The following is a 17,187-nucleotide window of genomic DNA, read 5'->3' as shown; positions in this document are numbered from 1 at the left end:
CAAACCAAGATTTACCATAAGGCCACGGATAGGAATAGCTTGTTGCATTATACCAGCATTCATCCCAAGCATTTGTTGCACTCACTCCCTAAATTGCAGATGATGCGAGTGGTGCGCATAACTAGCGACGAACAGGAGAGGATTTTGGCCTTAAACTTAATGGCGCAGAAATTTCTGTAGAGGGGGTATCCAAAGAAATTAATTGATGAGGTTAAACAGTGGGCCATGTCCCTTGACTGGAATGCTGTTATCATTGATTAGGGATTCTGTATTGCAGCATTGGCCGATTATCAAGACAGACGCGGAGCTCACTGCGATTAACAGGAGAAGGATCCAATTTGGATACAGGAGAAATAAGAACTTAAAGGAACTACTGTCTCCCACTGATCCGGTAAGCAAGTACAATACCACTCGGCAGCAAATACAGAGAACAGGTTCATTTAAATGTGGGAACTGTGTTATATGTAATACTTTAATCACAGGGGATAAATTCCATCACCCACATAGTGGTAAAGCATACCACATTAAACATAGACTTACTTGCACCTCATGAAATGTTAAATATATATATATAATTAAATGTCCGTGTGGTCTCCTGTATTGTGGAAAAACAAGCAGACAACTGAGGGAACGAATTAGTATGCAATGTGCAACTATTCGAGCTGCATTGGATCCTAAACCAAAGAAGGAAACTAAGCAGGACATTTCGAAACAGCCAGTGGCAAAACACTGGCTACAAGCTAAACATCCGGCTTCATCATTTAAGTGTATGCCCATAGACTGTATCCTGGATTTACCAAGAGGGGGTGATGTGGATAGGATTCTACTCCAGAGGGAGGAATTTTGGACATTTGAATTAGAGTGCGTATCCCCCCAGGGGCTGAATAGCGCTCTACAATTGAACTGCTTTTTATCGACATAAACAAATATCATTTGGGATACACATAATATGCTGGTGTTTAAAGGACCAGTAACATCAAAAAAAAAATTAAAAAATTCGTTAGTGCACAACAAAAAATAAACACCAAGACAAATTAAACTTTTAAATAGCAAAGCCTTTATTAAGAAATAACTTACAGATTGTCCACTTCCTGTCCTCTTCAGAAACGGCGAAAAGGCGACCATCCATACAGCAGAAATCGATTTCTCCTCCCTGGCAATTCTACTGACAGGCATGAAATACAGAACAGTAAAATCCGTCACTGCAGACATTGATTCAAGCTACTGAACCTTGGATACAGACCGGTATGACCCGCTGTATGGATGGCGCTACAACTAAATTGATGGCTACCGCACACAACGTGTTACAAGCTAAGAAAACTGCTCCACATATACGGGTCTGTATGACTCACTACAGTGCTGCGTCTATACAAAGGCGCGTGAGTATTTGAAATCCTGAAGCCGGCGTTCAGTGGTGAGCCCAGTCATATATTACACTTACCGGGTCCCGGCTTTTGTTGTGCGGTGGAGCTGCATATGACAGCTGTCTCCCGGTGGGGATCCGGTCGTCCACCTTTGTGGTGCGTGTGTACTGGGACGGAATTACCCCTACACTACGGGAATTGTATTTTTTCTTCCTCTGCACAGGATTCGACAAGTGTTAACCACTTAAGCAGCCAAGGTGTAATAAGTTAATGTTTGCTGTTGAAATAAGTAAAGTCCCGTTGCCCAGAAGTGTAAGCCACCCCATTAACCCACTTGATTATACCTACGGCTACCATATGGTTGTTTTGGACGTTATGGATATTTGGACTGAATAATATGGCCCACAAGACTTGGGGATTTCTCCACATTACTTTAGGGACTTTTGGTTTTTTTTTATATATATTTTGCATTTTTTATTTTTTTTCATTTTTTATTATTTTTTTCTTTCACATTCTTCATTTTTTCATGCATTTATTGTTATTTATATTTTGAATGACATACATATCTCGATTGAGGATCTGGATATGATAATTTATATGCACATTTCTTTGAGTATATATAGCCGCTCATTATGCTCATTGTGATATACTGAAAACACGGGCAGCGGTAATATCTTTAATCTAAGGGGTTACTTTACACGTATTGGTGACATATGAGAGAGTTAGTACACACTTTCACTTGTGGGATGATGGGTGATCTTACAGGCACTTATCTATTTAATACATCATTGACATACTATTGATGGGTTAATGTTAGAAGTATATTGACACACTGGGAAGGGGAGGCTGGTGCTGCATAAATTAGCACATAGCAAGGACACCTGACCTGTTTTGGGACTGCATCCACTATGTATATATTTATTTCTTAGGTTTCTGCTATATTTATAGTTAATGCATCTGGGGGACTATAAACACTAGACCTTTCATCTATACTCATATTATAATATTATGTAACATAAACAAGACAGCCAGTTTGTCTGTGCGTTGTTAAAGAAGTATTTGCAACTCAGTTTGCTACATTGTTACATAATATGGTTTTACTCCTTATTTGGTTAAAATGGGGGTTTTTAATACAAATGTGTCTCAAATTTTTAATGTGATATCAAAATATGTTTTATATGTGTTATTTAAAAACTTTAGTACTTGACGCACAGTGATGATGATGATGATGATGTCAGCCAATTAACCTTTCTTGCCACCAAGGGTATTTATTGCTTTCATTTTGTATCTATCTGTACTTTGAGAAAGGCCTTGGAGAGGCCGAAACGTTAGTCCGTTAGCTAATAAACCATTTTTGATTTTATATATATATATATATATATATATATTTTTTGTTTTTTGTTTTTTTTTTTGTTTTTTTTTTTACAGGGAGTCCTCAATTTACATACACCCGACTTACATACAACTCATACAAAGCATTTAGCTTTAATAAACCACCTGCCCCAATCCCCTCTGGTGTGTGTTGTCTACTGCAGAGCACAGAAAAGTAAAAAATAAATTCTATGTTAAGACAGACATCTGTTTAAAGGAACAGTAACACCAAAAACTGAAAGTGTTTTAAAGTAATGAAAATATCATGTACTGTTGCCCTGCACTGGTGAAACGGATGTGTTTGCTTCAGAAACACTAATATAGTTCATATAAACAAGCTGCTGTGTAGCAATGGTGGAAATTGAAAAACGGCTAAATGGCACAGGATAGATAATGGATAACAGATAACACCATTAGACAGACAGAGCTTATCTGCTGTCTGCTGTGTAACTTGAGCCTTTTCTCCTTTGAATGGCTGCCCCCATGGCTACACAGCAGCTTATTTATATAAACAATAGTAATGTTTCTGAAGCAAACACAGCAGTTTTACTAGTGCAGGGCAACACTGCATTATATTTTTATTACTTTAAAACAATTTAATTTTTTTGATGTTACTGGTCCTTTAATAAATAAATGCATATGTTTCAACTTACATAAGAATTCAACTTAAGAGCCTGCATTCTCTGTGTGTGTGTATATATGCATTTATATATATATATATATATATATATATATATATATATATATATATATATATATATATATGTAACTGTAAAGTACAAGTAAAACACAATAATTCATAATGTCAGCAATTAATAAAATTAATGATAACACAGATACCCTTTTTTAAATATAATTCATAGACCTGTGCTTCATGTATGTGCTGGGAGCAGTGCAGCCCTCATTTCACCTGAGGTTGAGGGGTGGGGGTTGACGTTGACGGGTAGGTTAGACACACAGGTTATGAACTATAAACTACAAAAAAAGTAAGGAACAAACACATAATATATAATATGTAAGCCCTCTGTTGAGCAATATGTTACCTATGAACTAGACTACCCATGCTGCCTCCATTTATTGTGTAAAATAAGGCTTCCACTCATCAGCACCATAAGGAAGTGGTAAAACTATTCTGGGGACAAATACTGCTAATTTGTCTGGAACAGTATGCTCAAATGTACTTATGTGCAGGAAGCATAGGATATAAAGAAATATATGCTGCATGGATGCCTATAAAGTATTTCAGCACACTTTTAGCTATAGTTGTTAACTAGTGATGGGTGAATTTTTTCTCCAGGCATGGATTAGCGGTGGATTTCCGCGTTTCTCCACCTGCAAACTTTTTCGTGAAACTGCTGCGAAAAAAAAAATTGCAGCGTGTCAAAATTGGAACGCATAAAAATTATTGCATGTCAAAATTATTCAGATGCCCATTGACTTTAATGCATTTGGACAAAATAGTCACGATTATAAAAATTGTCGTGCATCAAAATTATTTTGACGAAAAGAGTTCTTGTTCCACTGTAGTACATGCCACCGTTCTGGGACGAACCTGAGAACGAAAACAATTCTGAAGACAATACGGAGAGGAAAAGGTTACAGTTCCTAATGACCAATCAATCACCGGATTGTGTGCTTTTAACCAAGGGTAATCCAATAATAATTGGAAACAAAGGAGAGGAAACCACATCAAAACGAATAAACTCATAATGTTCATCATTTATTGAAGAAAAAAAAGGTGAAGTCTCCAAAGTAACGGGGCCAGAACTAAGTGGAGAGCCATCGGCCATTTTAATAAGGATTGGTTGAGACTTAGTTAATAATGGCACTTCATGGGTTTCTGCGAAGGTTGCATCCATGAAACAACTGCTAGCACCCGAATCAAGGATTGCCGGTACTTGTAAACGGTTTCTTCCCCACTGTAATGACATAAATAGAGAGATATGGGCACTTGAAAATTGAAGTTGAGACTTTAATTCAGACTTAAATGAAGGATTACCCTCAGGTCAGACAGGACAGGAACGTAGGAGATGATCTGCGTAACCACAGTATAGGCAAATATTAAGGCGCTGTCTTCTCAACTTCTCTTCAGGAGACAAGCCTGGACGGATTAACCCCAACTGCATAGGTTCTGCCTCAGGAAAAGAAGAAGCACCGGAAATAGGCGGAGGAGCTTTGGGCATGACCCAAGAGACTTGGGGGGATAACTTTTCCACCCGACGTTCCCTCAGTCGTCGGTCAATTTGAATAGACAACTGAATCAGCTCCTCGAGACTGTCAGGAACTAGGGATGTAGCGAACGTCGGAAAAAATGTTCGTGAACATGTTCGCGAACTTCCGGGCAAAAATGCGAACGGTTCGCGAACGTCGCGAACCCCATAGACTTCAATGGGAAGGCGAATTTTAAAAGCTAGAAAAGACATTTCTGGCCAGAAAAATGATTTTAAAGTTGTTTAAAGGGTGCAACGACCTGGACAGTGGCATGCCAGAGGGGGATCAAGGGCAAAAATGTTTCTGAAAAATACATTGTTGACACAGCGCTGCGTTTTGTGCTGTAAAGGGCAGAAATCACACTACGTCACTCAGGTGATGTTTCTGGACACGGAATGTGAAAAAGCTCACACAGCTAGGTGGCACTTGGTTAAAGACTGGGCAAACAATGCCTGCAAGGGCAAAGTATACAGTAGTGGATACGGAATATATTATTGCTGCTGTAAAAACATCACTCAGGTGGTGTTTCTGGAGACGGTATTATTATTGATATTTAGACAGAATGTGAACAAGCTCACACAGCTAGGTGGCAGTTGTTTGAAGAACACACTGGGCAAATAATGCCTGCAAGTGCACTACTATTGGTGCACTACTATGAAGAACAGCAAACAGCACTGGACACGTTAAAGAACAGTAAGATAAGTAAAATAAAAAAATATGTATATGTATATTAAAAAAAAAAAAATTACTCTGGTTGGTGCTGAACTACTAGGAGCAGCACACCAGTCCCACTCCCCAACACAGCTAGACTAATAGCACTGGGCTCTTACAGTAGCAAAGTAAAAAAACAAAAAAGAAAATAAAAGCAGTCCTTACAAGGACTATTGGGTTACAGGCAGCAGTCAGCAGATGAGAGATCAGCAGCAGTGCCCACAGCAGCTACACACAGAGCACTGCAGTAGAAGGTAGATTACTAGCCAGCAAAGCTACCTAACCTAAAATGTCCCTCAAATCCCTGCAGAGTTCTGTCCCTCCAATACAGAGCAGTATCAAGTAGATTACTAGCCAGCAAAGTTACTATCAACTGTCCCTCAAATCACTAACAGCTCTCTCCCTACACTAGCTCTTCCAAGCACACACAGGCAGAATGAAAAAACGCTGCAGGGCTTCAGTTTATATATGGAAGGGGAGTGGTCCAGGGGGTGGTCCAGGAGGGAGAGCTTCCTGATTGGCTGCCATGTATCTGCTGGTCTGGGGTGAGAGGGCAAAAATAAGCGCCAGCTAAGGCGAACCCAAATTGGCGAACGTCGCGCGACGTTCGCGAACATTCGGCGGACGCGAACACCCGATGTTCGCGCAAACTAGTTTGCGGGCGAACAGTCCGCGACATCCCTATCAGGAACTCCTGTTCTAGCCAACTCATCTTTTAGTTGAACAGAGAGACCAAAGCGGTAATGGTGCCTCAAGGCTGATTCGTTCTATGAGGTATCAACAGCCCACCTACGAAACTCGGCCGCATAGTCCTCTACTGGTCTCTTTCCTTGAGTCAAATATTGTATAGCAGTTTCAGCTGTAGTAGGCCTCTGTGGATCGTCATATAGAGAGGAAAGATACACTGGCACACAAGGTAAATTGCAGTGCAGGGTGACCCCTTGCTGTTTATTTGTGCGGACGTGCGACGTTTCGGGGTGAACCCCTTTCTCAAGCATCATGCAAAACGTCATGAAACGTCGATGCGATCCAGCAGGATTTTTACCCTGCCCGATCACCATCTGCCTGACTTTTGGCCAGATATTGATCAGGGACGCCCATCGGTTGGCTCCACATATGGGCCAATAAGCTGCCAAGTCGGTCAGCCGGCAGCTTTTATCAGCCTTAAGGTTTCCAGTCTTGATAAAATAACCATTTCAATTACAAGTCCTGTTTTTAAGGTAAAACAAAGATGTATTTGCCACATGACTCCAATCTCAATGTAGCCTCTTGCCTAAAGAATGGTATAATATACTCTATATATAAAATGATATATTGTAATATTTGTATAAAGAAAAGGAAAGGAAAGTCTGTGGAGATCTATTACTTCAAGCATTCTGCCTAACTTTCTTAGGGATTTCTACTTTACAGCTAAATCTGTACTTTGGGGTTCCTGCAGGATTGGGAGTTAAATTTCAAATTTTAGTCCATAAACCTGAATACTTTGCACCCACACCAATTGTGCATGATAACATTGGATCCTCATCCTCTGCTAATGCAAGCTCACTTGGTAAAAGGAAAAAGCAATATGATGAAGTGAAAGCAGTATGATGAAGTGAATTCCAGTTTTTCTCTGACAGAATTGTAATATTCTATTCAAACCCCCACGGGTGAAACAATAAATTGATTGTTGAATTCACTGCAGCATTCAAACAACAGGACAGATGGAGGTTCCTAGGAGCCGAAGGCAATTACGACTGGCAGATCTACTAGTGTCAGGTACTCATTCACACAGGGATTAACAGTTCACACTTTGGGAAATCTGCTCCAGCATTTTTGTACAGCTGTACATAGTTGCTTTTACAATACTAACTGGGAAATAAATGCATTTAAACAGAACAGAGTGCAGATAGATATTAATATTAAATATTTTTATGGCAAGGCAACAGGTTTATGTTATTTCTATGTATAACATCAGGGCAGTCATTTGCAATACAATGAGGGGGGCTTGTAGTTGCCTAAAACTTATATCTGCTTTTTTATGAATGTCTACATCTTACTAACCTATGCTGTAAACCTCCATCATGTCTGGATACACATATTAATCCTATTTAAATACAATTGGACTCCATTTCAATCAAATAATTCACATTTTTAAAAATGATTTATGATTACAGAGAAAAAGGAAAACAGTTCCTAAGCTAAGATAAGATATACAGTAACACCGCGATTTTAAGTACCCTGATTTTAAGTTTTTTCTGCAATTTAAATTTTTTATTTGTGGTCCCACCAATTTATAATTCATTTCAATGGGTGCATTTCCTTGATTTTAAGTAATGTTTTCCCAGATTTTACATCAAAATTGTGTCCTGATGTTCCCAAAAACTGCCTTTTTCCCCTTTATGAATGTTATTTGTGAAATAAAGAGGTTTAAAATACTAACCAGATGTATATTTTGCCATGGTTCTGCCAGTAAAAGGTCAATTCCAATTAGTCTGCCCCTTATACAGTCCTGCACCAATCACTTATTGCTTTAGGTTGTGTATGTGACTGACAGAGAGGCCTTGCACATGCCCCCCATAGTGTAACATTAACACTGCAATGCTTAAAGGAGAAGCAAACCCTAAAGTTAAAAATACCGTACCCCCCTACCCTACATAGACCCCTTCCCTCCTTCCCCCCAGCCTAGCTGCTACCCCGGGCAAATGCCCCTAAGTCTTTACTAACCCCTCCTTGCAGATTCTGTCCAGCGGAATTCATGGGCACCATAATCAGCCGTTTCGGTAATCTTCGGAATGAGACCGGTGCTTCTGCAATTTTCGTGAGTTTCAGTGCATGCCCGTTGTGAAACAGAAAATTGTTCCACTACACTGGTCTCATTCCAAAGATTACCGAAGAGAAGAAGATGGCTGCCGTGAACTCCGCTGGACAGAATCTGCACCGAGGGGTAAGTAAAGAGTTAGTGGCATTTGCCCGGGGTAGGAGCTAGGCTGGGGGGGAGGAGAGAGGGGGTTCTATTTAGGGTAGGGTTTTTTAACTTTAGGGTTTGCTTCTTCTTTAACCCTTGTTATTAACACAGTAAATATTGTATTGCAAGGTAAAACTGACTCCTGTTCGTATAGCCTTTCAGTACTTGATGAAAAAGTTACTTTAACACATTTCCCTTATTTTACATTTTCCAGGATTTTACATAATTTTTCCTGGTCCCCGGAAAAACGTAAAATGGGGGTTCTACTGTAATTAATCTATACTGTAGGCAAATCAATCCTATGGGGGTTAATTAATGTTTAAAAGATTTTAGCAAACAAAGTATGGAGATCCAAATTACAGAAATATTCCTGGAAAAACCCTGGTCTGAGCTTTCTGGATAACAGGTCCACTATCTGTACACACTATTGGAAATGATCCAGATGACATACATCTTAATGAAGTACTGGGAATGACAGACCCTTTAGTTGTTAAAGACAGATAATGGCACCACTATCAGAAGCATGAGAAAATTGGTGTGGCTGCTGACGTTCTAAGTACAAGCCGTGCACATCACAGATGAATACTGATTAGCTGGACTGGATAGAGAAAGTCAGCTGTGTCTATATACCTCTGCTGTTGCTATTTTTGTATTTAGAGTGGCAATTAGACCTTTGGCATTTACATACATTACAGGTATATTGATCTCTTTATGGTTTAGCCTTTTCAGTTATTGCTGAAGGATGACTAAATATAACACTAACACCCTCATTTCAGCAGAGGTGCTGCATACATTTTGCTATGGGGGATGGCTGTAGATTGTAATTATTAGAGATCATAATATTTTTACACATTCACGTTCATTCATGTACGCAGGAATCATTGTATATGATTTTTGAATCATTCTCATGTGTTTCATTGTATGGCAAGCAAGCAAAGCAAAAACAAAGGAAAGAATATATAAATCAATAAACCAGTGTTTAACATTTTGATAAAAGCAGATAAATATGTGTTTCATTCAGAAGGTGGTTACTTGTTTTTAGCAGTAAAACTTGCTTTTGTTACATCGGGTGTTAGAGGTTAGTGAGCTTTAACACCTGTCTGAATTGTTAATTCCACCTGCAAATTAATTTGGGGTTTAAGGATTCATACAAGCTCTGTTCCACACTGGAATGATTCCTCTAATGCAGAAAGGAATTTATAAAATCTGATAGGATCTTTGTTATGACTAAGGCCCATGTCACATAAGCTGTTTTTTTTCTGTTGGCAGAAATCCCCTGGTGAAGAAAACAATGTGTGTTAAAGGGGAACTATCGCGAAAATGAAAAAGTAATATAAGCTTCCCCATACTGAAGTAAGAAACTTTCTAAATACAGTCCATTAAAAATGTTGCATTGTTTCAGAAATAATCATGTTTATATTCACTATTCCTCTCTCAGCATCTTTCTCTCTCTATTCTGTCTTCATACAGCAGCTGGGTGTCAGATGAATGATTCAATATATATAGGAGGGCTCTCTTTCATAGCAGATTAGAGTTCACTCAAATAACTGATTCCAGTACAAACAAAATCTAACAAAATAACTGCCATTTGCACCAATTCTGCATGTAGAGAGACATGATGTCTGGTGATTTTAATAGAGTGAGCTCTAATACATCTTCTAGGCAAAAGGAGCCCCCCTGCAAGATATATTGGACCATTCATCTGACACCCAACTCCTGAATGAAGACAGAATGAGGAGAAACAGAGAGAGAGAGATAGTGAAGGTAAACTTGATTATTTCAGAAAGGGTACAGAATTTATAATTGTTTGTATTTAGAAAGTTTCTTATTTTAGTATTAAATTTTAATTTTTGTGATAGTTCTCCTTTAAATTAGTCAAAGGGGCTCATTTATGACAGATTGCCTTAACAAAAAAAAAACCCCAACAACAATCGATAATGATAGTTACTACTCAGTAAAACATAAAAGAATGTCATCAGCCCCTGGTTCGATAAAGAGCCCGGCGGGGTCCGAAACGTTTCCCCTTTTTGATGTATATGGGTTTAATCAACCAGTTTTAACACAATTCAAAACAAAAATGTGTGCATCCGGATTTGTTTGCAATACATCAGCCCCTCAGTCATAACAAGTAATAGTGTGTATAAATGATGTCGCCATAGTAACAAAAACATTGAAATAAAACCCTTTACGTGTTTTCTTTAACTATGCTTTTGTAGCTGTTAGCTTTGGAAACTTGCTCCTTAGCAGACTATACGTTTATGTGCACAGTGTCTTCTGGCGAGACACAGACCTTGCCATGGCTACAGATTCTTAGTGATAATCTTTCTGCAGCTGGGCTTCTTTTGGGGGCGGGAGGAGGGTATCCACCATTTTCTGTATGAATTGTACACAAACCACATGAGAGAGAGCAGAGCCTCGGCAGATGGGACCAAGATGAAAAGCCAAGTGCCCACAGCCCTGCAGCTGTCCTCCTTCCAACAGTCACATCTAATTGGTTTGTTTTTCACTGTGACTGACTTACCTTTTCTGCTGCAACACTTCATCAAGGGTTTCCTATCTATCTTGCAGCAGCCGCTGGAGGTGCCTCATTTCACGCTGATACTGGACTGCTTTCCCTGCAAAGTCTTCCTCCTCTGACAGTCTGTGGCTGATATCTTGCAGTTTTTCCAGCAGCCTTCTTCTTGTACACCTGTAATAACTGAAATGAATGTGAGGTTTGCAAGGATGATTAAAATACAGCACCCATGTCCAGCTAATGTTCAATGTTGCTAGAAAATAAGTCAGGTGGGTCTTTTTATAATATACAAAATCTGTTTCATTATCAACACTATCTCATTCCCAATACATACTATATAGCAAATAATGTTGACTATTTAAAATCAAATTAAAATCCATTTTCTAACCGGAAAGCAGTCACTGTTTCCTTAAAATATACTTACAGCAGACGTCCTATTGATTGGAGATTTAATAGGAAGCTAAATTATTTGTCATGTATCACATGGGTTAAGTAGATACATCTTTGCACACAAATCAAACTCCCTGACTTTTAACACATATCTATTAATGCATATTGTATTACTTACTGATTTTATTATTATTAGCTCAAAACATTTTGCAAAGAGAAATAAATAGTTCAGATTCATGACCCCGCTAGAGACTCTCAAGGACATTTATTAACAGGTCAACAATTTCCTCCCAGAAAACAATATCAACTATAGACCTCCTCGGAGAGGAAATTGTTAATACACATAGATGTGTGTTGTTTTCAATAGCATTCCTTGATAGACTGCTGAGTGTGGGGACATTCCTCTGTGTTAAGCCTGATGTACTGTGTGATTGCTCTAATTAACATGTACACAACTAAATGACTTGTATAGGATATACTGTACTACTAGCATCAAATGGATTGCAGAATAGTCTTTGTAACAGAAAGTCAACTTACAGCTGAACTGAATCAGGTTAACCATTACACTATAATGAAAGCCTTTAATTCTATCATGCTATGAGTCATGTATTTAATTAGGCAGTGTTCTATTAGCTAATGGATGCAATAGATTTCACATAGGATCCCCATTACTAACAAGTTAACAGTCAAGGGACTACATCCTTCATGTCCCACAGCACTGATATAAATCAGTTCATACATGAAGCTTCAGATCCAGATGAGTTATTCTAGGGCGTCTGTGAATCCTTTGTTTTACTGATCCCAGCTATTCTCAAGCTGCCAAGAAAGTTTAGTGAATGAGATCAATGGATAAGCATGTAACACTGTCAGAAATGGCAAGTTAATACTCGGATTAAATGGGATAGTAATTTTTCTTAAATAGACTACACACAGGTCAGAACATGCAAATACTGTACTAACTGCTACAGGACCTGTTATTCAGAATACCCTTTTGGGTGATGTTTTGATGGCCAATTCTGTGGCTTGGATGATTTATTGGACAAGCATTATATCCAAGGCTATTGTGATAGTAATATATACTACTATAGTTAGTATATGAGTATATATATAGTTTATGTGAGGGTATGGAGGGGTCAGTGTTTGTGTGTATGGATAATGGGTTTCATTTGGAGGGGTTGAACTTGATGGACTTGGTCTTTTTTCAACCCCATTAAACTATGTAACTATGTTTGGGACCTAGGGTTTTCATGGTAAGGGTTTTTCAGGATAAAGTTTTTTTTCCATGATTTGAATTTCCATACTTCTGCTTACATTTTTTTTTATTTAAACATTAAAAAAAACCCAGTAGGATTGTTTGCCTCAAATAAGGATTACTTATATATTGCTTGAGATTAAGTACAAGATACTGTTTCATCATTACAAATAAAAAAGGAATATGTTTTAAAACTCAAGTATTTGATTAATATGGAGTCTATGTGAGATGGCCTTCCCACTACACAGAGCTTTTTGAATTATGGGTTTTCACATAACTGTATAAGCATTCCCATCTGTGCTGTAACTTGCCACTTTCACCTGAAATAAAGCCATTGCCATAAGATTCTCTTTTATACATGGAACACACAGACAACCTTCAGCAACAGGGGCTATTAATTACAGTGCTGATTCTCATAGCTGAACTTTCAGACTAAAGCAACAAATGGACATGTCAAGTCCTTCAATATTGCAGTTTAATTCTGTTAAATCTAAGTTTATCCTTTAAAATGCATACGGGGGGAAACTCAGTAAAATAGATCATTTCTATGCACGTATCTTACTGTGTTATTTACTGTATTTATTGAACATTGTGGGAGCTGCCATATTAATTTACATGGTTCCGGCCCAGAGTTCCATGCAATTGAAGGCACACGCTATGTTGAAAGCATAACAAGTTGAATGTGATGCACCGATATGGATGCAAATTAGCATCTGTTAAATTAAACTAAAGTTCAACATATCATATCACACAATAGTATCATTTTTAAAGATCTTTCTGGAATATGTTACACAATTATTCTGTTTTTCCATCTGCAATTAATCATATTCTTTATTCTGTTTTGTTTTGTTCTGCAGCTCACAGACTTGGAACTGAAATTGCTATTTGCTTGCTAGGGCTAAACCTAAACACGAAAGTCACAATATAAGAATAGTAGAGGTCCCCAGTAGAAAGATAAGGAATACAAAACAATACAACTGAAGCCTCAATCTTTTGGGGGTTTTTTTTGTTTGTTTTGGTTGCCCAGGTCAGTGACTCTAACAAATAGATAGCAATTTTTTATATCAAACTGGTAAGAAGCAGAATAGGAATGCTAATTATTCACAAAACTATAAAAATTAATCCCAGTGGAAATGTTTCTTGGAATAGCCTTACACTAGAGGTTTATTCAAAGGTGACCTTTCCCATTAAATATTGTTTTGTCTAGACAAGTATTATTCCAAAACTGTGGCACCCTAGCTGTGGTTGTACCACAACTCCCAGCCTCCTAAATGACAGGAGCTTTCACTTCTGTTGCCACCTACACATTTATCTACTTTACTGCTGTAGATGATTCTCTACATTTCCAACACTAATATGGCTTGTTCTTTTTATTCATCACACAATTTGCCATGCCTTGACATTTCTAGCTAACTCACAATTTATCTCATAATAGTGCATGGTGAGCTTGTTATTTATGTATGTGCCACACTATTATTCAGAATATCTTTTTCTTTACTATCAGCAGCTGAGAACAACACTGGTTGTGCCAGCTGTTGATTTCATACTTCTTGCCCGTGGTGTCTACCTTGCAAAATTAAAGCAATAGACTGGATTCACTCAGGTAAAAATTAATTTGTAAACGAAGCAAAAATTCTTATGCAGTGCCGAGGTTCTAGGTTCCATTCCAGCCAGGGTACTATATTGCATGACGTTTATATGTTCTCCCCTTCCTTGTGTTATTTTCCACAAGGTTCTCCGCTTTCCTCCAACACCCAAGTCTCATACATCAAAATAGATTAAACCAGCAAACCTGACATTAGTATAAATGCATTCAAGCAAGCGGCGAAAAAAAATAGTTTTCAAGCAACTCTCCAAAAATATTGTAAACTGCATTAGACATTTTTCTGTTGTTGATTCATGAAACAATGTAGAAGTCAGCTGATTAACAAACCTGGAGGAGAACAGACTTCTGCTACAGCCAGGTCAGAGGAAATAACATTTAGAAATAACTTATGTACTGTAGCAAAGCTATTTACAATGTATTGTCAGAAGCATGTCTACTGTGTATTCTGCTGGAGATGCAGTTGTAAATGTATGATGCAGTATGATATGATAAAATAGGACTGTACAACCTAGAAAAGCATGTCCTTGCAGGCAGCATGTCATTATTGTGACATTTTCATGAATGAGAAATGACAGCCAAAGAGCGGCCTCATGCCGTTAATCCAAGATGGGGGTCTAAACTTTTGCAGAATAAAGAAACCATTTATATGGATTTGAACATTGGGCAGTGCATGAAATGTATTATATTCCTTCGATCAATATGCTTATTCCATGTCTTTTTTTAGAAATTGGAACTCAAGCTGAATGAAATGCTTCTTTGCAATAAACAAGGTACCTAGTGGCCAACTATTTAAAGACATCTTGCAGTAAAGATGACAGTGGAAGAAAAGCTTACAACTGAAGAACTGGAATGTAAAATATGCTATCAGAAGTTTAATACTAATAGTCGCAAACCCAAAATCTTAGATTGCCTTCACCGTGTATGTGCTAGATGTTTAACAAAAATACTTAATATAGGAGGGGGGTCCCCATGCATTTGCTGTCCATTCTGCCGCAATGAGACTGAACTGCACGAAGATGAAGTTGAAGGATTGCCGGATGATGCCAATATTATCTGTAAACTCAGTGAAAAAAGCAAGGCATCTTGTAGTTCAGAATGCAATGAGGTGGTTTTAACACCTAAAAATCTTGCTTCATCGAGCCCATCTCGTGGATCTTCAAACTGCTTAGTGATAACAATAATGGAAGTACAAAGAGACTCTACTCGATCACCGAGTCAAAACACCATCTCTGACTACTATGTCGAACAGAGTACTGAATCTGCTTCTGTAAGCTCACAGGGCCAAATAGATCATGACCTTTTCTCCAAACTCTGCAACCACGTACCAAGAATACTAGTCTGGCTTCTTGGAGTTTTCTATTTTGGCTCCCTTCCTCTTGGAATTTATCTGCTGGTAATTCAGAAAGTCACTCTTGGGATAGTATGTGTTAGCCTTGTACCTTCTAGTCTAACTGTATGCCTTGTATATGGCTTCTGCCAGTGCCTTTGCCAAGGAATGTGCGATGGTTCATCGAGAAGTTGACTAATGTCATACTGCATAAATGACTGTCCAAGTGATACATATTGTTGTTAACTACAGCCTATATTAGGAGATATTTTGAAGTCATGAACTAGTGAAAACATGTAAAGTCGGCTAGGCACTCATCGCAAATATTATAATGTTATATGTTTGATTTACATGTGCTAACTTTGCAGTTTTAAAATACACTGTAAGTAGATTTTTGTGTAATATAATTATTAGTTGCATAACTTGTTTAAGGCTCACACGTGAGAGTGTCGGGTGATTTAACATGTGGTACCTTGTTTAATGATCAAAAATACCCCCGCACAACTTCTCATCTGCTGCTCTACAAACACACGCTAAGTAATTACAATGTCATGCTTTTATAAAGGAGAATGAAATCCAGCATGCAATGTATGTAATGTCTTATTTTAATTTAGAGAGGCACAATGCCAGTGGCATATTCTTTGACAGCACACTAGTGACTATAGCAGCAAAGCCAGCTATTCAGCAGGTATTACAGTGAGTGACAGTATTATGAAACAACTGATCAAAACTGACAGCTACAAAGGGACCTCCCTTTAGGAATATAGACTATGAAACAAACAGCACTTACCAGATGGGATCTAAGTGCCTTCTGGCTATTTTACAAAGCCTGAGTATGCTTAATGGCTCCAGTTCCCCATGACAGGCCAAAAAGGGTTGGATATATAGTACAAATGTATAAGAATTGTTCCAATGAGGCGAGTTGAGGCTGTCGCCTCAGGCGGCAGCGCCCCACTATGTACCAGGGGGCGGCAAAATGCTGCTCCTGGTATTTTAAGAGCGAATTTCCAGGGGAGGGGGGGGGGGCAGCAGCAACTGGCGGCAGAGGGGCCAGGATCGCCCCTGCATAGGATGTTTTTCAAGTTTTCAAGTTTTTCAAAAAGACATTTAGGCCCTAGTTCTGCATCATGTGGGTGATTCTCAGGCATAAAAGAATTAAAACTTCCCTCTACCATATTCTATTGCAGGAGTCCCCAACCTTTTTTTACCCATGAGCCACATTAAAAAATAAAAAGAGCTGGGAAGCAACACAGGCATGCAAAAAGTTCCTGGGGTGCCAAATAAGGGCTGTAATTTGGTGGCCTCTATGTGGACTGGCAGACTACAGGAGGCTCTATATAGTAGTACACCTGTTTTTTATGCACCAATACTTGCCTCCAAGCCTGGAATTCCAAACTAGACACCTGCTTTGAGGCCACTGGGAGCAACATCCAAGGTACTGGGGAGCAACATGTTACTCACGAGCTACTGGTTGGGGATCACTGTTCTATTGT

At 38.6% G+C, this 17,187-nt stretch overlaps 2 protein-coding genes across 5 annotated transcripts in view; one reads left to right on the top strand and one right to left on the bottom strand.

Annotated features, from left to right (window-relative positions):
* slc7a9.S (solute carrier family 7 (amino acid transporter light chain, bo,+ system), member 9 S homeolog) overlaps positions 1-11,249 on the bottom strand; it is a 50,655-nt gene extending 39,406 nt beyond the window's left edge. The window contains exon 1 of one of the 2 annotated variants that reach the window (XM_041561217.1): positions 11,126-11,249. In XM_041561217.1, coding sequence (XP_041417151.1) covers positions 11,126-11,147 — 22 coding nt within the window. In that variant the 5' untranslated portion in view covers positions 11,148-11,249. The remainder of the gene's footprint in view (positions 1-11,125) is intronic. The other variant, XM_041561219.1, reaches the window with a different exon arrangement.
* Positions 11,250-11,251: 2 nt separating this feature from the next.
* Positions 11,252-16,273, top strand: LOC108704094 (E3 ubiquitin-protein ligase RNF182). 3 transcript variants are annotated; one of them, XM_041561220.1, is made up of 3 exons: positions 11,303-11,388; positions 14,269-14,725; positions 15,092-16,273. In XM_041561220.1, exon 3 carries the CDS (start codon positions 15,179-15,181, stop codon positions 15,887-15,889), a length of 711 nt encoding a protein of 236 aa, XP_041417154.1. In that variant the 5' UTR covers positions 11,303-11,388; positions 14,269-14,725; positions 15,092-15,178; the 3' UTR covers positions 15,890-16,273. The 3 variants fall into 3 exon arrangements, with proteins under 3 accessions (XP_018095976.1, XP_041417154.1, XP_041417155.1); XM_018240487.2 differs by lacking the exon at positions 14,269-14,725 and having other exon boundaries at positions 11,252-11,388; XM_041561221.1 differs by lacking the exon at positions 11,303-11,388 and having other exon boundaries at positions 14,227-14,364.
* The last annotated feature ends 914 nt before the right edge of the window (positions 16,274-17,187 follow it).

The sequence above is a fragment of the Xenopus laevis genome, chromosome 4S (assembly GCF_017654675.1).
Source record: "Xenopus laevis strain J_2021 chromosome 4S, Xenopus_laevis_v10.1, whole genome shotgun sequence".
Classification (NCBI taxonomy): Eukaryota; Metazoa; Chordata; class Amphibia; order Anura; family Pipidae; genus Xenopus; species Xenopus laevis.
The sequence above is the reverse complement of the archived record's forward strand: the minus strand, read 5'-3'. Positions and strand labels throughout refer to the sequence as shown.